Source organism: Carya illinoinensis, chromosome 9 (assembly GCF_018687715.1).
Source record: "Carya illinoinensis cultivar Pawnee chromosome 9, C.illinoinensisPawnee_v1, whole genome shotgun sequence".
NCBI lineage: Eukaryota > Viridiplantae > Streptophyta > Magnoliopsida > Fagales > Juglandaceae > Carya > Carya illinoinensis.
Window position 1 is genome coordinate 29045001 of NC_056760.1, and position 25984 is coordinate 29070984.

Consider the following 25984-nt stretch of genomic DNA (forward strand, 5'->3'; position numbering starts at 1 on the left):
CACAGGTGGTATCAGAGCGGTTTGGCTCTGGGTAAAACCACATGTCCCGTAGGCAGTACCAGAATGTTTTTAAAGTTGTGTTTTAAAAATTTATTTTAAGTAAAGTTGCTATTTGACATGTTTTATTTGTTTTATTTATTTGAGCTAGTTTGCTTGTATTTGTTTATTTAGTCATGTTATTGCATGCTGGTTTCTTTTGTTTCTTGCTATGTGGTTTTGTGTTTTTGGTTTTATGTTGTTGGTTTTTATTTGTTTTCTTAAAGGGGGTCAAAGGTTGTGATGTGGCAAGAAGGCGGTATAATCGAGGATACTATTATTAGGCATGAACATTTAGTGTAGTAGGTTTGAATTTTTAGCGATGTGGTTTGCTTGTATGATGTTGAGGTCTGAAGGGACTGTCATGGTTTAGGCAATCTTTGTAAGGTGGGAACTCACGTAGCAATGAGGAGAGGAATTAACTTTAAGTCGCTTAAGATGATTGAGGTCAAGGTTTTGTAGAATTTTTGTAACGGGGCTATAGTATAGGAGAGTGTAGGTTCAACGAACTTTAAGGATATGTTTAAGGAAATTTTATTTAAGGTTTGCGACTAGATATATGCAAAATGGTGGTCAGCCACCGGATATCCACCTTTCAGGATTTAGTGGATGTGGCCACTCTTGTGGAGCGAGAGCATAACTTGAGTATGGGTTCTCCTCCAGGAGAAAAGAGGCGGAGTTTTACTGGTGAAGGAAGTAGTTCAGGTTCGCCTCAGAAGTTTGTTCAGCGGGCCGGGACTTGACCACAAGCAGCCTCGAGAGTGCGTATGGGAGGACGAGTGCCAGTTTGTGGAAGAAGTAATAGAGCTCACGGAGGCGAGTGTCGTCTGGGTAGTAACCAATGTTTTGAATGCAGCCAGACGGGGCATCTTGCTCGTGAGTGCCCTAGTCGAGTTCAAGAAAGCCGTGGAGCTCGTCGCAGTGGTAGAACTAATCAGAGGCATTTAGCTCGGGCTCGAATGTACGTAGTGACTCTTGGTACTGTTGGAGGCGAGGATTGCGGAGACTCAGAATGCTGAAGTCATGGCAGGTAGGGGTCTAATCTAATCTTTAGTGATGAACACCTTGTGTGGTTTGTTTATTATTGAGGCTTAGAGAGAGTGGCATGATCTGGGTGATCTTTTAGGGAAGTAGAATAATTGAGTTCTTTGGTTCTGTGGAGTTTATGAAATGGTCTATAACGTAGTAGGTTGTAAGTTCAACAATTTCGATGTTAGATTTTATGAAATTTCAGCAAAGTTCTAAAGTTTGGGGCCTTATAGATTTTAGGAAAATAAGTTTATGGTAATTAAGGTGTTAGGTTCGACAAGCTTTGGGGGGAAATAATTAAGTTTCGAGTTTTAGATTTCGTGATTCGGATGAGTAACTTGGTGGCAATTAGGGCTTTACATTTTACAAGCTTTTAAGGTGAATGTTTTGGATTAAAGCCACCAATCTTGAGAATTTCAGAAAATGATTTATTATCTAGTAATGTTTGAGAATTTGAAAGATTTGGGAGTCGATTGTTCTATTAAGGGATGTAAGTTCTTTGATATTAGAAGTTCCAGAAGATGATCCTTATTTGATTTAAGGTTTTAGAATTGTAGAGTTGAAGGACTGATTTATAATAAGAATTGAGTTCTCAATTTTACAGACTTGGTGCTGTAGCTTGATCTACTCTAGTGAGTGATTAGTTTGTGACCATTAAAATGGAGTTGATTAGAGTTGAGTTATTAATATGAAAATTTTCTAGAGTAGATTCATTTAAGGATTGGAGGTAATGATCTAGTTCGTGTATTTATTTGAGGATTGAAGATATCGAGCTAGTTTAGAAAATAATTATTGTTAACTCGAGGTTGTGGTGGCAGATTTTAGGAAATGATTCTATCGATTCGAAAGATATAGGGTCCATTAGGGTGTTGGAAATAGTAGATTTTGTGTTGGTATTGAATACGATTGAATTTGAGGTTATATGATTCGTAGACTTTTGGGAATGGATTCTTAGCAGGTCTAAGGTCATTCTCGGTACCAAACTTTAAGCAATGGCTAGTTGTTGATTTCAGGATATAAGTTGAGTAGATTCGGGAATGATTCTTGTTGAGTTGAGGATATAAGTCCAGGTGATGGAAATGTGATAATGGATCACTTGTACGTTTGAATGATTTGTGGTGTTGGCTAAGAGTACATGAGATCGATGAGTAGTAATGGTAAGTGCTTATGGATTCCGGGGAGTGCTGGTCCTAATCTTAGCTATTTTTGGCTTGATAGGAGTTGAAGAAGAATCTGTAGTAATATTAAATTCAAGAGATTTTGACTTTGAGTTGTTTGGTAAGTTGAACGGAATGTGCAGTCGAAGTGGGTTACCCATTGGGATGATGGTTTGAAACGACTGTTGTGTTTATCTTGAGAATTAATTGCGACTTGAAGTCATAGGAATTTAAATTGGTGAGGCTATACTTTTCTTTGGAGATCAGGTATCTAGTTGGGAGAATTGGGGATATGGTTATATAGCTTGAAAGGAGATCGTTAGGTCACCATGTGTGGAGTATGAAGTAATAAATCTTGGAAGTTGAAACTTGTGCATCAACGGTGGGTAGCATAATCATATGTATGATGTAATAAAGCAGTAGGATCCATGAGTGTGGTTTAATAGTTTTGATGGATTGAAGATTTAAACAGTATGGCCGGTCTTGAGAGGTTTTTGTGAAATGCTATTGAAGGAATTAGTTGTGCTAAAACTAAAGTTTTTGAGAGTACAAGTAGGTGGGTGAGTTAACAAGAGCGTTTCGATTATGTCTAGGTGATTTATAGTGAGTTAGTTATTGCAAGATTAGATGTTATTCAAAATATAGGTAATGAGGTTGAAGTGTGGGATATCGGATAGAGGTTATAGGCGCTCTCATTGGTTGGCTGGGAAGGAGTTGGGCCTTTTGGAGATGTTCCTTATCTTCAGGAGAGACGGATGTATTTTGGGATGATGCTATGTGTTTTCAGATTGGGGCCTGGAGGTTGATTAGTACTGGTTTTTGTCATCAATCAATGGATGTATTTTTGCGGAATGTTGGTTTTCATTTAGGGCAGCGATAACCAGCTGAGGAATGAGTGGAGATTTGTGGTTTCTGGAAGTATATGATTTTCTATAGAAATGTGGTAAAGGTTTTCTTGTGATTAGGTGTGGATTGAGCTTGTACTTCATGATATTAATTTTTGAGGATATAGCCTTTATGTATTTTGGTGAGTTATCAGAGTGCACGCGAAAGCATGATTTTTAGAGATTCTTAGAAGTTCAAATTTTGTGTTGATTTTGAAGAATTAGTAGTGATTCGAAGTTTTAATGAGAGTTTAATCTTGTGGTCGTGCAATTTGGTTTATGAATGGTTAACTTTGGAAGTGGCTATTAGGTTACCAAAGTTGGAATGAGATGAAAGTTTGGAAGGCAAAGTAGAGACGTCGTTGATATTAGCAATTTATGGTGTGAAGTTAATAACCATTGGATTTGTTGGGAGTTGTCGATGATATGTATCTCTCAAATATGTTCGGAGTTGTATCTTGTATCTGTTTGGTGCTGATGGTTGATCTTGCAAATTTCGAGGACGAAATTTGTTTTTAAGGGGGGAGGATGTGATGACCCGTTTTTACGTGTATTTTCACTGAAGGAGTGTTTTTAATTTAATTAATATATTGGTTTATTTATTTTAAATTATTGTATTTTAAATTGGTTTTAATTTATTTGATGTGGTGTTTAATTTATTTAGTCGTTTTACGGTTTTTAATCTCGTTTACGGCGGGTTTGTTTTGTTTTCCCGGAGTGAGGATTGGACCTCATTTCTTTCCTACATCTTCTCTTTTCCTTTTTCCTTTTTCTCTTTTTCTCTTTTCTTTCCTTTTTCTTTTTCTTTTTCCTTTTCTTTTTCTTCTTCCTTTTTCCTCCTCTCTCTCACACGTAACCCCCCCGATCGTCTCTCTCTCTCTCTCTCTCTCTCTCTCTCTCTCTCTCTCTCTCTCTCTCTCTCTCTCTCTCTCTCTCTCTCTCTCTCTCTCTCTCTCTCTCTCTCTCTCTCTCTCTCTCTCTCTCTCTCTCTCTCTCTCCTCTCCCACGCCGGTTTCAACCTCAGCCCCGACCCACTGCCGTCCGGCCACCGTGGTCGACACCACCCCCGCCGGTCGAACTCCCTCCTGCCGGCGCACCACCCCACCGAACCCCAACCCCATCCGGCTAGCCGTTTGGCCGGAAAACGCCCAGCAAGCCCCACAGTTTTTGCCCCGATCCGCCGCCGTCGCTCCATCTCCGGCCACCACCTCTTCACATTTCATCACCGACTCCTTGCCGTCCTAACCCACCCATTTCCGGCCTCTAATAGTCGCCGGAACAGCTCCCACGAGCTAGCTTTCCTATTTGGGTATTTTGGCCTTCCTCCGCCGTTTTCACCGCCACCCACGGCCAAACTCCACTTCCTATAGCTTCATAATCATCCTTAGACCATTCTCTATCAATCCCAAGCCCTGGTTTGTCCCCGTTCAAAAGTGGGTATCTTACAACCCAAGCCACAGTGAATTTTCACTGTTACGTTGCTTTTTCTCCGCCATTTGCAACGCCGCAAGCTTTCTAAAAATACCGTATAGCGCTGTAAGTATTTTCCAAACCCCACTTTCAGATTTAAATATATTTTGCTCATTCAATATTTATTTGTTGTTGGTTGATTGATTCCGGACTGAGTCTGAGGAGTTCGGGGGTCGGATGGATGAGGACGAAGTTGCTTGGGTTGTTATTTTTGTGCATTGATATAGCATTTACATGGTGCATGCACGTGTGTTTTTATTAATTGAGAAAGGCCTGTTTAATTGACTTAAGTGGACTTACGGGTGCGTGTGTATCACGACCCCAAGCCAGGATGGGGTATTATCTCGGTGGAGCTCCTCTGGTCACTCGGGAGCAGAATAAACTGAGTGACATCCCCTGGGTTGTCGCTGGGCGACGACAGGAGCGGGGCTAGGGGATGCTTGGCTACGAACGTGCCGGCCGCGGAACCGGGCATCACTCTACTCACCGACTCCGTGGCCCTTCGCTGGCGAGGGCTAGAGGATGCTTGGCTACGAACACGCGGGGCGTGGAACTAGGCATCGCTCGTTAGGTGTCACATGCGTGGTGGTACTCTGTGGTGTGGCACTGGAGCCAGGGTGTGCGGATGACCCCTAGGGGAGGTCATGGTGCATACGGATAAAATGGATAATGGTTTTAGATAGATAAAGGCCAAATGTGACTTTTGGCGTGATATTTGGAAAGGGCTTGTTTTTGGGCCAAATGGGATTTTTGGCGTGTGTGGAAAAAAGAAAAATATGTTTTATGGGTTTTGTGCATTGGGCAAGCTTCATGCATATTGTTTGAGTTCTATATGCTTTTATCTGGTGGTGTTTGGATTTTACTTACCTGCGGTACCATTTTTGGTTCCGTAGATTTTGGTGCAGGTTTCGAGCATGAGGAAGAGGAGGCTGAGCCCGAGGATGCGGCTCCGCCGGGTTGCTGATGTTATGTTTTGTATTTGGTTTTAAATCTATGTATGTATCTTGTAATATTTTATTTATGTATGTTTTAAACAGCTTGTATTATATTAAGCTAAATTTCTGGTACTTAGTTATATGACTTTCGTTATCCGCTGTGTATTTCTTGTGCACATTTGTTGCTTTTACACACACTTGGCACTCGTCGTTAGGGTGGTGATCCGTGTTGTCATCATCCGGACGTCTTGATTTCCCTGTGTCCGTGTATGGAGATTTGGGGGTGTCACACCAGAAACAGCATCAACTATAGTTCGAGTTTGCCCATTTAACCCATTATAGAACATCTGAACTTGCAACCAATCTGGCGATCCATGTTGTGGGCAACGTCGAACCAAGTCTTTATACCTCTCCCACGCTTCATAGAGTGACTCAAAATCATTTTGCTTGAACTGGCCAATCTCACTCCTGAGTTGGGCTGTTTTTGCAGGAGGAAAAAATTTAGCAAGAAACCTCTCGGCTATGTCCTGCCAACTAATGATGCTTCCTGGTTGTAGAGATTGTAGCCAACCTCTAGCCTTGTCCCTCAAAGAAAAAGGAAACAATCTCAGTCTAATGGTGTCTTCAGTAACACCATTGATCTTCACAGTGTCACAAATCTCCAAGAACATTGCCAAATGAATATTGGGATCATCCAGTGGCGATCCGCTGAATTGAGCCTGCTGCACCATGCTAATCAAAGCTGGTTTGAGCTCAAAGTTGTTGGCATTAATTGTCTGGCGCATTATGTTAGAGTAATTTTCATTCACAACTGGTCGTACATAGTCCTTCAAGGTGCATGGTAGTGCCTCACGTTCTTCTTCAGCCATGACTAGTATCTTATTTCTTCTTCGTAATCTAAGAGTTCTTTCAATCTCCGGATCAAAAGGAATAATATCACGGGATCTAGCACGGCGCATCCAACGTAAAAAACACACCTGTAGAACAAATTAAAATAAAATTCTAAATTAAAACCAAGATTACTTTGTATCGATATTGACAAAAAGAATAAGAATAAATCAATCCCCGGCAACGGCGCCAAAAACTTGACCGGTGAAAAACTGCAAGTGCACAGTATCGTAGTTTTATAATAAAGTGATAAGAAGAGTATCGTCCTCAGGGATTGGTACCTTACTTTTCCCAAATACCAAAATTATACTAATCTCGATTTTATCTAGAGGAATCACTAAGATTTTTGTAGTTGCAATTTAAACTAAAATCGACTCAAAGAGAAATACGCAAAGGAAATAAAACTGATGTTCGAAGATCAAATTAATGGGAAAGAAAACTTCTAGGAAATCTATTTCACCTAATTCTTCACTATGCTTTACTCATCCAACTAATTTAATTTAATTCTTTTTATTCATTAGCAAATCTCTAATTCATCCAACAGCCTCTTTCGATAGTCAATTGGAAATTATTCTTGTTCATCAATTCACACAACAATATGCAAATTAATAAAGCAAGAAAGCAATAAGACCAATGATTTAAATACTACATAGGTTCATACAAGTCTTTCGATCTCTATACTTACCTATGCTTAAATATTCAAGATCTACCATATGATTCCCTCTTTCGATAGCAAATCACAAGATTAAATATCATCTAATCAATGGCCAGTTAATTAGAAACAATAAACTCAGAATAAATCAGATAAACAAAGAGAGAATTGCCTTAAATTAGCATAGACAATCAAGCATAGTTCGGAACTAGGTTACATCGTTTTCCTAGAATAAATAAAATTTAGCTCATGCTAGAAATGGAATTCAACATAAACGAGTTCACCATAATTGTTCTGAGAATATTGGAAGAAAATAAACGCTGAAAAATACTCCTTGCAGCTGCAACTCGTCTTCAAAAACTCAAGGAAATGTTTCAATGCTTTTCTCCCGTCTGTGCTCGTGTATGATTCCAACGTACGTGCAATATATGGAATTCCCTCTCCAAAACAGATGATTTGAATCCTTCTAGCTGTGTTTTTCTGTCCCAAAAAGTGTTCTCCAGTCAAAAGGTCCGGCATAAAGTGAAAAATCACTTTTATATGGTGTGACGGCAGAAAACCCTCGATGTTCGCTCGAGCGGGGTGTTGAGCACACATTGAGCGTTCGACTCTGCCTGATTTCGCTCGAGCGGCCAATGTCTCCGCTCGAGCGCTCTTTGTTTTCCCGCAACCCGCTCGAGCTCACTGTCGAGCGGCAGTCGAGCGTTTGAATCTGCCTGAATTCGCTCGAGCGGCCAAAAGCCTCCGCTCGAGCGATCTTGTAAAATCTGCAATACGAAATTTTGCAAGTCATCACCTCACGCCAACCTACAATGCCACTTTGCCAGGCCTTTGCCAGGCGTAGAGGCTTCAAATTCAAAAGTTATGTTTACATTTTGTTCAGTTCTATAGAGACCGATTGAACTGATAAAATTGATAGGTCTGTTGATAGAACTGCCGATAGAATTGACCGATCATATAAAAAAATATATATTTTAATTATTCAGAAAAATATTTCTTAACAGTTATGAAAAAAATAATAATTTAATACATTTCTTAACAGTTAAAAAAGAAAAAAGAAAAAAGAAAAAAAAACATAAAAACGGTAGCTATCCTGGAAATGATTCGGTCTACCTAATATTTTTTGTACATTTTAATAAATTTGTAATTAGGGAATAATAATCTTCTTTATTTTCTATAAGTAGAGCATAGTGGGATTTATTTTTTAAAGGACTTATTTCATGATAAAAGGTTGGCTTAATTTAGTTTTAGACAAATAAATGTTTCTAGTAAATTTGAATGAATTACATTTCATGCATTATAACTTGAAGCTAAAGTTATTTTAACGATTAGTGGACAAGTTGTATATATCTGTGTTATTTCAAGGTCTGTTTATGCATTAATCTAACTACATTATACTATTTAAAACTATGAGTTAAGAGTTTGATTAAGGTCTAGTAGTCAAGTTCTATATATTTGCTATCAAAGATCTTAAGCAATTGCTTGATCATTCAATCTACAAGCGTTAGCCTTGGTACTTTGGCTAGGCAACAACAATTTGATTGACAATATAGTGCGGTGTTGAAAAGTTTGTATTAATAGTATGTTTATATCATTAATAGTATTAGTATTGCTATATCACTATAATTATATCATAAGTGATACAGTATTAGTATAACTAATACTATAGTGATCTATATAATAATTTATATATAGACTTAAAGTATATTACTAATAGTATAAGATCATAAAGTATAAATTGTAATTAATATACATTATATACTGATGTATAATAGTATTACTAATTTACTAATATAATTATCAAAACGAATATATTAAAAATCTATTAAGCGATAAAATATTATTAATATATATATTATATTTAAAGCATATGATCAAATAAATATTCATGTTTAAGATTAGAATAATATTGTTACTGTTGAACCTAAGGTTTTAAGTTTTGTGTAATTATATATCTACACATGGATTTTGATGATAACAAATGAATTCAAATAATAAAGGAGTCTCAAGCTCAAGTTGTCTACACAATGGAATCAAGCACATAGAGGAAACAAGTATGAGCAAGAAGGGAACAAGTTCACATTAAAGTCATAGAGTAATGTTGTAAATCTCTTAAAAATTCAAAATTAGGATTAAGGCTTAAAATTAATATTTTATCATAAAGCATTAAAATACATTTTCAACATATGCATGAATATTTTGAAAATTAAATTCGAAAATTATGAAAGATGATTGATTGTCATCTTTCACATGTGCATGTTTTAATTGAATATTTTCAAAAGTGATTGATGTTTTTTTACTTATGCAAAAAGTAGATATTTTTGTTTGAAATATTTAAAAAGTAAAGTACGCTCCTTTTGTCATATGCAAAATGTAAAAAGATTAGGTTTGAAATTTTTGAAAAATGAATGATGTTCTCTTTGACAATTGAAAAAAAAAAAACATTTTATTTGATTTTTTTGAAAAAGTGAATGATGTTGTCTTTGACATGTGAATCTTTTTAAATTTGAATATGAAGTCTCATATGCCTATAAATAGATCATTTGAGAGCTTCACATTTACAACATCCAGAGCATACAACATTCATTCAAAGCTTTCATTCTCTCTTCTCTAAGCATTAAGCCTTAATCCTTGTTCATTTTGAGAGATATATAGCTTGCACTGTATTGTTCTTATTTCACTCATTGAGGAGTGTTTTCAGATAACCTACCCACTATCAGCTCTTGTATCAGTAAAAGGGTGTGTATAACCCTTGTGCATGTAGAAAGTGTTCTACACAGGGAATAGTTGAATCACCACGTGTAAGGTGATTGCAAGTGTAGATGGTGTTCTGCACGGATCCTTTGTAGTGGTGTTGTTCAAAGGTATAATAGGTTTCTATCTCCACCTGAAGGAGGTTAAATAGTGAATTTGGGAATCCTCAAGGAGTAGCTTAAGGCAAGGACGTAAGCAGTGGGGCCGAACCTCATTAACATACTGAGTTTGCTTCTCTCTTACCCTTACTCTTTATATTTATTATTATTTCGTATTTTATTTATATTTTATATTGTATATTTGATTTATAATTGTTATTTTTTTTAATACAACTCAATTCACCCCCTTCTTGTGTTAGTCATCTGGGCAACAATTGGTATCAGAGCTAGTTGACCTGTACTGTTCATATAGGCAGATCACTCATGGGAACTCTCGCTTGTGACTGTGTCACCGAAGTAAGACTCTCCGACCATGGGTGACGATGCACCGGTAGAGACGATGGCCGGCTAGTCTGGTAGGTACAATTGTTAGGTGACATAGGTGCTGCCTATGATCAGTAACAATTGGTATCAGAGCTAAGAGCTCTATTATAAGATTAACTATCTTTTGAGTTAAGATCTTATGGCTAACATTGCAGCTTCATTTGGTGAAGGTCAATCTAGCAGTCGGCCTCCACTCTTTTGTGGAGACAATTACTAATTCTAGAAAGTTAGAATGAGAATATTCTTTCAGGCTCAAGGTCGAAAAATCTGGAAATGTATTGTAAATGGACCTTATATTCCAACAAAAGTGGTTGATGGAGTAAAGGTTAAAAAGGAAGAAGAAGAGTTTGATCGTGAAGACGATAGACTTTATACTTTGAATTTAACTGCTATGAATTTATTATTTAATGCTCTTAATGGAAATGAGTTTAATAGAATAATGACTTGCGCTGCAGCAAAAGAAATTTGGGATAACTTGGAAGTTACTTATTAAAGAACTTCGCAAGTCAAGGAATCAAAAATTTATATTCTCACTCATGAATATGAAATGTTTAAGATGAATGATGATAAATCTATTCTAGTATGCACACTCGTTTTACTAACATCATAAATAGCTTGACAGCTCTTGGCAAAGTTTATTCCAAGGTGGAGATAGTAAGAAAAATTCTCAACTCTCTACCAAAACGCTAGGAATCAAAAGTGACAGCGATTCTTGAAGTTAGAGACCTCAAGAAGCTCGAAGTGAATGAACTCACCGGGTCACTTATCACCCATGAGTACACATTGAAAAGAGGAGAAGAAGAAGGAAGCCAAAGAAGAGCTTGGCACTTAAAGCTGTTCCTCATGAAAGTGAAAGTGATGAAGATGAGGAAAATGACGACAAAGATAAAGAAGTTGCGATGATAACAAGAAAAATTCAGAGGTTCTTAAAGAAAAATAAAACTCCTCCGAGGAAATCCTTCAAAAAGTTTTTCAAGAAAGGTTCAGGTAAAAATGATACTTTAATTTGTTATGAATGCAATAAGCCTGGTAATATCAAGCCAGATTGTCCTCTGCTAAAGAAAGATCGAAACAAGAGCAAGAAAGCAATGAAAGCTACATGAGATGATGATTCAAGTAGCTCAGATAGTGAAGCAAGCAATGGAGAATCAACAAATTTTTGTCTTATGGCTAAAGATGACATTGAAGTAACAAATCTTAATAATATTGAAGATCCTTCATATGAAAAATTGCAAAATGTTTTAGAAGAGGCATATGAGGAACTTGAAAAATTGGATATCAAGTATACTGCTTTGAAAAAGAAACATTTTTCTTTAACAAACGAAATTGATATTTTAAGAAAAGAAAGCATCGTTTTGAAAGATGAAAATCTTGAGTTGAAGAAGAAGAAAACTGTTTTAGAAAATATTGTTGAAAATTTTACGAATGGAAAAAGAAATTTTGAAAAACTTCTTGGTAGTCAAAGATGTGTTTTTGACAAGGCAGGCTCAGGATATATGCCAAAACAAAAATACAAACTTTTTAAAAACTTCTTTGATAATCCTTCTACATCAAAGTCCGACATTCAAAATTCTTTTCATAAAAATAATTTTGTCAAAAAAAGATATTATTATAATTACTCAAATTCTTCATATATGCCACATGCTATTTGCAATTTTTATAATATAAATGGTCATAATTATCATGCTTGTCCTATTAGAAGAAAGTATACAATGACTATTAGGGCCATATGGGTACCTAAAAATCTTATTTCTTCCAATACTAATAAATAAAGGACCCAAAGAACTTGGGTACCAAGAAAAATCATTTTAATTGTTTTTATAGGTATGCATGAAGTCCTCTACAAACAAAAACAAATGGTTTTTAGATAGTGGATGTTCAAAACACATGACAGGAGACAAGATTAAGTTCTTTGATCTTAGATCTAAAGAAGAATGACACGTGACATTTGGAGACAACTCGAAAGGGAAGATCGTGGGAATAAGTAAAATTGGTAATGAATCTTCTCTCATAATTGAAGATGTTCTACTTGTTGAAGGTTTAAAACATAATCTTTTGAGCATAAGTCAATTATGTGATAAAGGATTTACAGTTACTTTCAAAATTGATAAATGCATTATTTTGAATGATCGTGATTGTAATATTTATTTTAATGCTTTTAGAAGCAACAATATTTATACAATCGATTTTGAAGAAATTACCTCACAAGATGCAATTTGTTTTTCAATTCAAAATGAAACTAGTTGGTTATGGCATAGAAGACTAGGTCATGCCAACATGGAACTTATTTCCAAACTTTCAAAAAATGATCTTGTAAGAGGTTTACCAAAAACAAATTTTCTTAAAGACAAAATTTGTGATGCATGTCAATTTGGTAAACAAACAAAAACTTATTTTAAAACCAAGAAACATATTTCCACTACTAGACCATTGCAACTGATACACATGGATCTTTTTGGATCAAATAGAGTTGCAAGTCTAGGAGGAAAATATTATGCATTTGTTATTGTTGATGATTTCTCTAGATATACTTGGGTTATCTTTCTTGCTCATAAAGATGAGGCACATAATGCCTTTACCAAGTTATGCAAGAGAATTCAAAATGAAAAGGGTTATACTATTTCAAGTATCCGAAGTGATAAGGGAAAAGAGTTTGTTAATAAAAATATTGAAACATTTTGTGATGAAAATGGTTTTGTGTATAATTTTTTTACTCCTCGAACTCCTCAACAAAATAGAGTAGTAGAGAGGAAAAATAGATATCTTCAAGAGATGGCAAGAACAATGCTCAATGAGAACAACTTGCCTAGTTATTTTTGGGCCGAAGCAGTAAGTACTGCATGTTATGTTATAAATAGAGTTATGCTAAGGTCTAAGTTAGATAAAACCCCCTATGAGCTTTGGAATGAGAAAAAGCCCAACATTGGTTACTTTCATATATTTGGATGCAAATGTTTTATTTTGAATGACAGAGATAATTTATGCAAGTTTGATGCAAAATCTGATGAATGTATCTTTCTCGGGTATTTTACTAATAGTAAAGCTTATAGAGTATTCAATAAAAAGACTTTGATTGTACAAGAATCTATGCATGTAGTATTTGATGAATCTAATTCTCTACTCTCCAAGAAATCTATTGATGAAGAAACAGGAGGTATAAATAACACGAAAAATCTCAATCTCAACAAAGAGAACATAATAGAGGAAGTTCAACATGGAAACATCAGGAAAGACCATCAAAATTTAATACAAGATTCAATCAAACTATGGAAATTTGTGAAAAATCATCCAGTGGAACAAATTTTGGGAGAACCTTCACGAGTTGTAAGTACTCGATCATCTCTTAGAAATATTTGCAATCATACTGCTTTTCTATCTCAAATTAAACCCAAAAATATTGATGAAACACTTCTTGATGAATCTTGGATTCTAGCTATGCAATAAGAGTTGAATCAATTTGAAAGAAATAATGTTTGGACACTTGTTCCTAGACCCAAAAATCATACTATTATTGGAACAAAATGGGTTTTTAGAAATAAGAAAAATGAGTCCGGAGTCATTACTAAAAAAAAGGCTCAACTTATAGCCCAAGGTTTCAATCAAGAAGAAGGAATCGATTATGATGAGACATATGCACCTGTCCCAAGATTAGAAGCTATCCAAATACTACTTGCATATGCTTGTTATAAAGATTTCAAACTTTTTCAAATGCATGTTAAACGTGCTTTCTTAAATGGTTTTATAAATAAAGAGGTATATGTTGAGCAACCTCCAGGTTTTGAAAATCATATTTCCTCAAATCATGTTTTCAAACTCACAAAAGCACTATATGGACTCAAACAAGCTCCTAGAGCTTGGTATGAGAGACTCAGTGGTTTCTTGATAGAAAAATATTTTTCAAGAGAAAAAATCGACACAACTCTTTTCAATAAATATGAAAATGATGATATTCTTTTGATTCAAATTTATGTTGATGATATAATATTCAGTGCTACTAATGAAAATATGTGTCAAACTTTTGCTAAGACTATGCAGGAAGAATTTGAAATGAGCATGATGGGAGAACTTACATTCTTTTTCGGATTGCAAATTAAGCAAGCAAAAAGTGGGACATTCATCAATCAATCAAAATATATTAAGGAATTACTGAAAAAGTTTGGGATGGAAGGTGCTAAGGAAATTGGAACACCAATGAGCTCATCAACTAAACTTGATAAAGATGAATCCGGTAAGCCAGTTGACTCGAAGATTTATCGAGATATGATTGGTAGCTTATTATATTTAACAGCCAGTAGACCACATATTATGTTTAGTGTGTGCTTATGTGCACGCTTTAAATCATCTCCAAAAGAATCACATTTAATTGCAGTTAAGCGCATTCTTAGATATCTTATTGGTACAATTAACCTAGGGTTATGGTACCCTAAGCACACATCTTTCGATCTAATCAGCTACACAAATGCAAATTATGCTGGCTATAAAATAGATCAAAAAAGCACTAGTGGAGCATGTCATTTCTTAGGTCATGCACTAGTTTCTTGGTTTAGTAAAAAATAAAATTCTGTTGCACTATCTACTGTTGAGGCAGAATATGTTGCTGCGGGTAGTTGTTGTGCTCAAGTTCTCTACATGAAGCAACAACTTGAAAATTTTAAACTCATGTATAATCACATTCCAATCAAATGTGATAATACAAGTGCTATAAATCTTTCAAAGAACCCAATAGAACATTCTAGAACTAAGCATATTAAAATAACATATCATTTTCTTCGAGATCATGTGCAGAAAGGCGATATAGTACTACAGTTCACAAACACACACGATCAGTTAGCAGATATTTTCACAAAACCTTTACCAGAAGATAGATTATGTATGATCAGAAGAGAAATAGGTATGATGCATGCTATGAATATCTCTTAAAAGATAGACCAGAGTCAATAAAAATAGAGAGAGATTTTTTAAATACTTTTACATAAACTTGAGATTCTTAGCCTCATGTTTGAGACGCTCATTCTCTTCATACAATATCATGTCATCCCTATCCATGGGAACTGGCAAGCGAAATGAAGAATCTAATAGAGATTTCAACTGTTTATTCTTCTGCCGAATGATTCCTTCCTTTATGTGAGACTCTTGAACAATTCATTAAAGTACAATAATTTGTTCTTTAAGCTTTTCAACCTCATGGTTTTTGACTTCTAGCCGTTGGGAAAAAGCAACAATAGAGGAGGACTAGCGAGTCCCAAGACTCACCAAGTTGTAGATAGCATCGGAATCTGACTTATTACCCAAATTATTATTTTCTTGCTACAACATGGCACCAATGGCAGCTACAGAAAGAACAGGAGGTTGAGGCCCAAAATGCCTCATGAATGGATCTAGAGAAATGTTAGAAGAATGAGCCATTGAGAAAAGAATTAAAGGTTTAAAGCGAGAATGTTGAAGGAATACAGATGAGTTATAGAGATGAGAAGAAAATTTGATGCAGACTGTATGAACTTTAAGACTGATTTTATAGAGATAGCATAAAGAACAAGACGAACTATCATCCAAGTTAAAGTGCAATGTGATTTTTTTTCTTACCGATAGGTGAAAATGACATTTTTTTAGAAACTTGGAGCCCTTAATCTCATTTGTCAACAACATCAAGCAATATTTTCAAATCTCCAGCCCCATTTGTCTGGTCATGGACGAATCTATTTTTTCAACTATCTACAGCTCCTACTAACGCACCGTTTTCTTCAATCTATTTACTTGCTGCGGATCCTTTTTAATGATGCCCAAAGGGGAAGAAGTGTTAGACTAGAATATTAATATTGTTTAAATTGCTAAACTTGTTATATATGCTTGGAATTATATTTATACTTTTGCTTGAAAAACTAATGCACATTCTCAGGGGGAGCTTAAGTATTAATACAAGTTTCAGGTTCTATCAAGCAAAAGTTTTTAAGATTTGTTGAACCTAAGGTTTTAAGATTTGTGTAATTATATATCTACACATGGATTTTGATGATAACAAATGAATTCAAAGAATAAAGGAGTTTCAATCTCAAATTGTCTACACAATGGAGTCAAGCACATAGAGGAAACAAGTATGAGCAAGAAGAGAACAAGTTCATATTAAAGTCATAGAATAATGTTGTAAATCTCTTAAAAATTCAAAATTAGGATTAAGACTCAAAATTAATATTTTATCATAAAGCATTAAAATACATTTTCAACATGTGCATGAATATTTTGAAAATTAAATTTGAAAATTATGAAAGATGATTGATTGTCATATTTCACATGTATATTACATGATTAAAGGTTTGAACTTTGAAAATATTAAAGATGATTGATTGTCATCTTTCACATGTGCATATTTTATTTGAATATTTTCAAAAGTGATTGATACTTTTTTTTACTTATGCAAAAGGTAGATGTTTTTGTTTGAAATATTTGAAAAGTAAAGTGTGCTCCTTTTGTCATATGCAAAAAGTAAAAAGATTAGGTTTGAAAATTTTGAAAAGTAAAGTGTGCTCCTTTCGTCATATGCAAAAAGTAAAAGATTAGGTTTGAAGTTTTTGAAAAATGAATGATATTGTTTTTGACAATTGAAAAAGAAGAACATTTTATTTGATTTTTTTTAAAAAGTGAATGATATTGTCTTTGACATATGAATCTTTTTAAATTTGAATATGAAGTCTCATATGCCTATAAATAGATCATTTGAGAGCTTCACATTTACAACATCCAGAGTACACAACATTCATTCAAAACTTTCATTCTCTCTTCTCTAAGCATTAAGCCTTAATCCTTGTTCATTTTGAGAGATATATAGTTTGCGTTGTATTGTTCTTATTTCACTCATTCAGAAGTGTTTTCAGATAACCTACCCACTATCAGCTCTTGTATCAGTAAAAGGGTGTGTATAACCCTTCTGCGTGTGGAAAGTGTTCTACACAGGGAATAGTTGAATCACCACGTGTAAGGTGATTGCAAGTGTAGATGGTGTTCTACACGGATCCTTTGTAGCGGTGTTGTTCAAAGGTGTAATAGGTTTCTATCTCCACCTGAAGGAGGTTAAATAGTAAATTTGGGAATCCTCAAGGGGTAGCTTGAGGCGAGGACGTAGGCAGTGGGGCCGAACCTCATTAACATACTGAGTATGCTTCTTTCTTACCCTTACTCTTTATATTTATTGTTATTTTGTATTTTGTTTATATTTTATATTGTATATTTGATTTATAATTGTTATTTTTTTTAATACAACTCAATTTACCCCCCTCTTGTGTTAGTCATCTGGGCAACAGTTACATATATTTTTTATATTAACATAAAATTATAATAACATTATCTTATATATCACAGCAAAATTATAATAACATTATCTTATATTAACTACATCAAGCGATTTTTTCAAATCTCCAGCCCCATTTGTCGGGTTATGGACGGATCTATTTTTTCAACTATCTATAGCTTCTACTAACGCACCGTTTTCTTCAATCTATTTACTTGCTGTGGATCCTTTTTAATGATTCCAACACCATGCTTGTCTCTTTTTAGCTACAAAAGTCAAATCTAAAAGATTTGATGGTAATGATTCCAATGATCTGGGGTGTATGGCGAGAAAAACAGCCGGAAAGGGCGGCAGGTGAGGACTACGCACAGTTGTGAGCAACGCATGAGGATCGCATGCGGTAATTTTTGCAAAACCGCCACTATCTTCTAAGGATTTGCCACCTGTGAGTCTCTTCATGCTGTGCTTATCTCTTGAGAGTTGAAGGAAAACTATAAATTAGTCTTTTTCAACCTTGAATGAAATTAAAAAATTAAAAAAAAAAAAAAAAAAAAAAAAGAAGAACTACCTTAATAGACAAAGATACCTACAGATAATCTCTCTTTATATATAGACTAAAACATTAACATTGTTTGAATTGCTAAACTTATTATATATGCTTGGAATTATATTTATACTTTTGCTTGAAAAACTAACGCACATTCTCAGGGGGAGCTTAAGTATTAATACAAGTTTCAGGTTCTATCAAGTATTTGTCTTCATCAAAAAGGGAGAGATTGTTGAACCTAACGTTTCAAGCTTTGTGTAATTATATATCTACACATGGATTTTGATGATAACAAATGAATTCAAAGAATAAATGAGTCTCAAGCTCAAGTTTTCTACACAATGGAGTCAAGCACATAGAGGAAACAAGCATGAGCAAGAAGGGAACAAGTTCACATTAAAGTCATAGAATAATGTTGTAAATCTCTTAAAAATTCAAAATTAGGATTAAGACTCAAAATTAATATTTTATCATAAAGCATTAAAATACATTTTCAACATGTGCATGAATATTTTGAAAATTAAATTTGAAAATTATGAAAGATGATTGATTGTCATATTTCACATGTGTATTACATGATTAAAGGTTTGAACTTTGAAAATATTAAAGATGATTGATTGTCATCTTTCACATGTGCATATTTTATTTGAATATTTTCAAAAGTTATTGATACTTTTTTTGACTTATGCAAAAGGTAGATGTTTTTGTTTGAAATATTTGAAAAGTAAAGTGTGCTCCTTTTGTCATATGCAAAAAGTAAAAAGATTAGGTTTGAAAATTTTGAAAAGTAAAGTATGCTCCTTTTATCATATGCAAAAAGTAAAAGATTAGGTTTGAAGTTTTTGAAAAATGAATGATATTGTCTTTAACAATTGAAAAAGAAGAACATTTTATTTGATTTTTTTGAAAAAGTGAATGATATTGTTTTTGACATGTGAATCTTTTTAAATTTGAATATGAAGTCTCATATGCCTATAAATAGATCATTTGAGAGCTTCACATTTACAACATCTAGAGCACACAACATTCATTCAAAGCTTTCATTCTCTCTTCTCTAAGCATTGAGCCTTAATCCTTTTTCATTTTGAGAGATATATAGTTTGCGCTGTATTGTTCTTATTTCACTCATTGAGAAGTGTTTTCAGATAACCTACTCACTATCAGCTCTTGTATCAGTAAAAATGTGTGTTTAACCCTTGTGCGTATGGAAAGTGTTCTACATAGGGAATAGTTGAATCACCACGTGTAAGGTGATTACAAGTGTAGATGGTGTTCTACACGGATCCTTTGTAGCGGTATTGTTCAAAGGTGTAATAGGTTCTATCTCCACCTGAAGGAGGTTAAATAGTAAATTTGGGAATCCTCAAGCGATAGCTTGAGGCGAGGACGTAGGCAGTAGGGCCGAACCTCGTTAACATACTGAGTTTGCTTCTCTCTTACCCTTACTCTTTATATTTATTGTTATTTCGTATTTTATTTATATTTTATATTGTATATTTGATTTATAATTGTTATTTTTTTTAATACAACTCAATTCACCCCCCTCTTGTGTTAGTCATCTGAGCAACAGTTACATATATTTTTTATATTAACATAAAATTATAATAACATTATCTTATATATAATGTATATAATATAAAAAATATTATATTAACATTTCAATTACAAAGAGGATTGGAATATTTGGATCAAAGAGTACTGAGCAAGCATAATATAATTTCCCTTGAAATATTGTCAAAACAAATACTAATGCAAACTTAAGTTGGCGCCTCCACGTTGTCTCAAATTTTCAAGAAATTTAAATTTCTCTCTCATGGCTTAACAAGCTGCAAACTCCCAAATTCCATTTCTCCCCCAAACGACCTTTACTTTCTCCCCCTTTCTCCCTCTCCGAACGCCCTTCTCTCTCGATTTAAGAGGAAATCGACATTTGAGATCATGAAGGAACAGCAATGGGGTAGAGGAAATTACGATTTGAGGTTTGCTGATTTGGTAGCGAAAATTGACATTTGCGTGTTTGTCCTAGACTTCTCCCTTCCTTTGCGAGGAAGCATGAGATGATGAGGATGACTACAAGGAAGCTTATAGTCAGGGGGAGAGTGGCAGAGTTGCAAGCACCATTTTGGGAGTGTGGATTTTTTTTGTTTATTTTGAATTTATGTAAAATAATCTCCTAATTGGAATGAGGATGTATTTTGTAACTCTTGCAGCAAGAGAGGCTGTTAATCTAGTAAGAAACAAACTCCTGTGCTTTGTCAAAGTTGTCTCGAAATACGATTCAGATTCTCTAACATCCATACATGATCTAAATCTTAATCTCATATTACTTGTCTATATCAATCTTGGGTTATCTTTTGCTTTTCTTAGGCTGGAGGATCCTATGGGGATGTGCCCTTGGGTCATCGAGATGGCACAACAGCAAGTGAGAGTGAAGCTAACAAGTTTCCAGGCCCCTTTGAGCTCATAGAAAACATCATTGCAAAATTCACTTCGAAGGGGCTTGATGTAAAGGATGTAGTCGTGCTATCAAGTTTGCTTTACTTGTAGCAAAAGCAACTTCCCATGCTACATGTTGATGTTGTAAAAATTGCACAACAGGCCAGAAGGGGAGAAAGAGTCATTCCCAACCCATTAAGGTAATTCGGGCCTCTAACGGCATGCTCTGGTGCCCCCGATGATGGTCTGGTGCTGCATATACAGTGTCAGTGCGAACATTCATGGTGGTGAAATGAAAATTAGAGTAAAGAAAATAAAGAGATGGACACACATATTAACATGGTTCGGCATGTGCCTACATCCACAGGCATTTAAGAAGAAGAAATTTACTATAATATTCTTGTTTATAGTCTCTTATGACCTCTCATATCTCACTATACAAGGAAAACTATGGATATATTTACTAGAGAAGAACACCTATGTTGGAGTCCTCTATCCAGAGATTGAAGATGGAGAAGAAGAGAAAAACTGAGAAAGAAGAACTCATGAAAAAGAAGAGCCAAACCCTTTTAAGGTGAGAGCTTTGTCCGCGTGCCATCATTTCCTCTGAAGCTCCCATGCCTTCTGACCCCTGCCCCCATGCTTTCCTGACACCATGCATGCGTCCAAACCCCTACTTCCTGCACTCCCCTTACACCCCATGCCTCCAATCTCATCTTGTCCCCTTTTTTCCTCTAGCACCCAACTAGGTAGGTTGGGCTTGGTCCTTGAGTCTTGGGATTTTGCCCCCTCACAGTACCCCGCGATTCTTAAGGGCAACTCGTTCTAACAAAAGAACTTGAGAATCTTTAAAATAAAACATACAACAAAAATTGTCAGTGAGAAAACAATATTATGTTTGTGTTAAGCAATAGATGCCTCTGAGGGCAAATTGAGGAGGGAGGTGCATGCGACTGCGTAAGGTGCCAACGTAGAGCTCAAATGCAGCAGAAGGCTAGCTCAACTACACAAGGTGCGAGCGCGGAGCTTGGATGTGGTAGGAGGCTGGCTCGACCGCGTAGAGCTCAAAGCTCAGATGTGGCAAGAGGCTAGCTCGACCATGGAGCTTGGATACAGCAAGAGATAGGCTTGACCGTGTAGAGTGCGAGCATAGAGTTCGGATGCAACTACAGACACACTCGATAGTGTAGAGCGCGAGCGCGGGGCTCGGATGTAGCAGGGTACATGCTTGACAGCAGAGAGGGCAAGCGTGGAGCTTGGATGCGGTGAGAGACACACTCGACCGCATAGAGTGCGAGCATGGAGCATGGATGTGGTCGGAGACTGGCTCGATTGCGTAAAGCACGAGCCCAGGGCTCAACTTGGCTAAGCGAGTGGGAGCTTAGTGAGTATAGGGACTTGACTTTATTGGATGAAAGGTTGGCGAGTCAAGGAGACTTGGCCTTACCCTTTAGCGAGTCAAGGGACCTGACTTCGTGTTGAGTCTAGGGACTCGGCTTTGTTGGATAGGGGGTCAGCGAGTCTCAGAGACTCGGCCTTACACCGCAGCAAGTCTAAAGACCCGACTTCATGGCGAGTCTAGAGACTCGGCTTTATTGGACGGAGCCTCAGCGAGTCTAGGAGACTTGGCCTTACCTCGCAGTGGGTCTAGGGACCAAACTTTGTGCCAGTCTAGAAATTCGGCTTTGTTGGAAGGGAGGTCGGCTAGTCTCGAAGACTTGGTGTCACCCCATAGCGAGTCTAAGGACCCGACTTCATGGCAAGTCTAGAGACTCGGCTTTGTTGGATGAGGGGTTGGCTAATCTTAGAGACTTAGCCTTACCCCACAGCGGATCTAGAGACCCAATTTCGTGGTGGAGGTGCTTGCATCGTGCTGAATTGCTCTGTTGGAGAGCGAAGTAGCGTGGCCAGTGTTCTGCACTACAAGACATGGTTAGTAGAAATAAATTCACACAAATTTTGGGAGAGACAAACGAGTAAGTTTTGCCTCTGTAGTTGATCTTTTTGCTTGACTAAAAAATTATCTGTCATGGTTGCAATCTCTCTACCTTTTCACTCCTCGTCCTTCCTCTTTCTTTCTCCTTCTTTCTCTCTTTGTTTTATTCTTTTCTTCTTCTTTCTTTCTCTCTCTCTTTTTTTTTTTTATGTCATGCCGAGTAACTCTCCCACACTTCAAGCCTAGGCTTTCGAGCCGACGAGGTGAGTCCAAGTAGATAGGTTCCTAGTAGGTGGCATCTGTGGTGCGTGCGGCCAACTGCGGAAGACCCGTGCGACACGTTGCATGGGCCATGCAATGTGCCTTGGAGGTAATTCAAGTTGTGTGAGGAGTTCCCTAGCAGGTGACTTATGGGCATTAAATGCAGTGCTTCTCAAGAGGTGAAGCTCCGAGCTGCGCAATGTTGACTTTCCTAAGTTGGTTTCCAAAGTAGGGGTGGCTTCCAAGTGTATGACTTCTGGAGCCATGTGAGGCATTGTCCCTAGAGCTGCAAGTTCTGGCTTGGGGAGGTGTCAAGCTAGTGACTTCCCGAGCCAAGTGAGGTGCTGTCCCAACCGGTGCAAGTTCTGGGTCGAGGAAGTACCAAGCTGCTGTCTTCTAGAGCAAAGTGAGGTACTATCTTGAGACATGTGAGACCTGCTTTCAGGCCTGCTCACAAGCTGAGGGGCTGCAGTGTAGCATGTTGCTTCCAAGATGCAGAGTCCTAAGTCCCGAGCAGGTGTCTCCGAGCATACTATCGTGCAAATGACTCCAGAGCGGAGTAGGCTTCCCAAGCCCAAGTATGGTTTCTGAGCTAGTGACCTTGTGTCGTGAGTGGTCTGCTCCCAAGCTGAGGGGCTGTCGTGCAGCATGTGACATACTTCCGTGCTGTCGAGTCCCGAGTCCAATGCCATGAGGGGTCTGGTCTGAGATGAGGGGCTGTCGTGCAGCAGGGGACCTGTTACCAAGCTGTAAAATTTCGAGTCCAGTGCCATGAGGGGTCTGCTCAAAAGCTGAGGGGTTACCGTGCAGCATGGGACCTGTTTCCATGTTGCTGAGTCCTTAGTCCCATGTCGTGAGGGGTCTGGTCCTAGCCAAGGGGCTGCCGTGCAGCATGGGACCTGCTTCTATGCTGCCGAGTCCCGAGTTCCATGACATGAGGAGTCTGGTAAGAGCCAAGTTGATGAACCAAGGCTAGTACATGCAACTGGGAGGAGTCCATGAAAGTTGGGCTTACTGAGTCCTGCAATTGGGAGAGCTGTCGAGTGGTAGAGGAGGCGCTACCAAGTCCCTTGCGGTTTAGAGGTACTACCAAGTGTTAGAGTCCTGAGTCATGTGGCACTGCTCCATGGTGAGTGGCTCGGTGGTCTGAGCTCCTAGACCGTGTGGCACCACTTCATGGAGAGGGGCTGGCCACCAGGAAGGGTGACCGAGAAAGAGTCCAAGAGTAGTCGTGTTGCTGGGTCATGGCTTTCGCCCGCTATTGAATGGGGTTCTCCCACCTCAAGTGCAGCAAAAGGTGCTAGTGGTCCGAATGATGGCAGCCAATTAGAGCATAGTGCTTGCGGAAGTGCCACGAGCTCACCTCGCATGTTGGCATATATTGCATGCACTGCATGCCCAGCCAACATCCACCATTGGTCACCCAGGGTGTTCGGGAACCACCCCTTCGGCGGCAAAGAGCTCTAGCCAGCCACCGGGTCGTTGCAAGTAGCCCAACCATGCGCAGGTGGGGTTAGGCTGCTTAATGTCCATGTGCGGCCACATACATGGTTGTCCTGGCTGAGTTGTCACTATTGGGGAGTGGTCGATGAGGTGCTGACGAGGGCAGGCGATGCCGGTGACTCAGGTGGTGGGCATTGGCGCCCTCTCCTACCGGGGCTAGGCGGAGCTCGTGACTTGGATGTCTCCTTGTGCATGGTGGGGTGTGCAAGGGCACTGTCCAAGTCACAGGGGACGAGGGCCATGGGTGCCGAGTTAGAAACCGTCGACGGTCCGAGTGGTGACCGTCGGTGTGTCGAATGGGCTCGTGGCGTGGTCCCGCGAGCTTCGGGTGCACCTCACCATGCTCTATGCACTGTGAGTGAACAATAGCCTCGCATGCATGCACAGTGGACGTGCCTGCATGCATGGCGTAAGTGCACACCCGAGTGCTGCGCATGTGGGGTTCAGTGTTGTGTGCTATTGTGCACTTAAGTGCACAGTATTTGCCCGCTAGTGTCCAGCCAGTGCATCTTTTACTTGATAGAGTGGATTGAGTGCAGGGGTGAGAGGGGTTCGATAATCTTTTGCCTGGACAAGGAAAAAATCTAATCCTTCCTCGCCCATTGCCCGCACATTTATCATAAATGTAAAAGTTAAACTAATTATGAATACCCATCTTGGAGGGTGTTATCTGCTCGTTCGGCAATTATCCAGTGTGCCAGAATATCATCCTTCTCCCTCCTCCAACTTAGAAAGTGTTCAGATCTCACAGATGGCGCCATTATTTATACTGTAAAAATCGCACAACAGGCCAAAAGGAGAGAAAGAGTCATTCCCGGGCAACTGAGATGATTCAGGCCTCGAACGGTGTGGTCTAGTGCCCCTGACGATGGTTCGGTGAGGCACGTACGGTGTTGGCGCGTACATTCGTGGTAGTGAAAGGGAAATTAGAGCAGAGAAAATAAAGAGATGGACTCACATATTTACGTGGTTTGGCATGTGCCTACGTCCACCAGCATTTGAGAATGAGAAATTTGCTATAATATTCTTGTTTACAGCCTCTTATGACCTTTCATCTCTCATTGTATAAGGAAAGCTATGGATACATTCACTGGAGAAGAACACTTGTGCCGGAGTCCTCTGTCCAGAGGTTGAAGATGGAAAAGAAGAGAAAAATTGAGGAAGAAGAACCCATGAAAAAAGAAGAGCCAGCCTCTTTTAAGGTGAGAGCTCTGTCTGCGTGCCTTCCTTTCCTCTGAAGCCCCCATGCCTTCTGACCCCTGGCCCCCCATGCTTTCCTGACACCAAGCATGCGTACAGCCAAAACTTCCTACATTCTCCGGACACCCCATGCCCCATCTCTCATCTTGTCCGTTTTTGTCCTCTAGCACCCAACCAAGTGGGTTGGGCTTGGTCCTTGGGCCCTGGGATTTTCCCCCCTCATACTACATATATTAATACCGTTAATTTAAAAAATGCACCAGCAACGAACTAGTGGTGGTGTTTACATTACGCCATTAATTTATGCAAAGTGGTGGCACTGTACTCGTGGTGGTATTTACATAAATGCCATTAATTTATTCAATGTGCCACCAATTTATATGATGCGCTGGCAACGTACTAGCAATGGTATTTATTGTAACGCTGCTATTTTAGTAGCACCATTTAGAGAAATGCTGTTAATTTATTTAATGTGTCACCAATATACTATTGGTGGCGTTTATATAAATGCCGTCAATTTATATGATGCGCC

General features: G+C 37.9%; 1 protein-coding gene and 1 non-coding gene across 2 annotated transcripts in view; both read left to right on the forward strand.

The window, feature by feature from the left end:
* LOC122276982 (receptor-like protein EIX1) overlaps positions 1-20663 on the forward strand; it is a 34695-nt gene extending 14032 nt beyond the window's left edge. The window contains exon 4 of the mRNA XM_043086863.1: positions 20484-20663. Coding sequence (XP_042942797.1) covers positions 20484-20663 — 180 coding nt within the window. The remainder of the gene's footprint in view (positions 1-20483) is intronic.
* LOC122277971 lies at positions 5881-5987 on the forward strand. The gene has a single exon (XR_006229272.1). It is a non-coding gene; the product is annotated as a small nucleolar RNA R71 (small nucleolar RNA).
* Positions 20664-25984: the final 5321 nt, after the last annotated feature.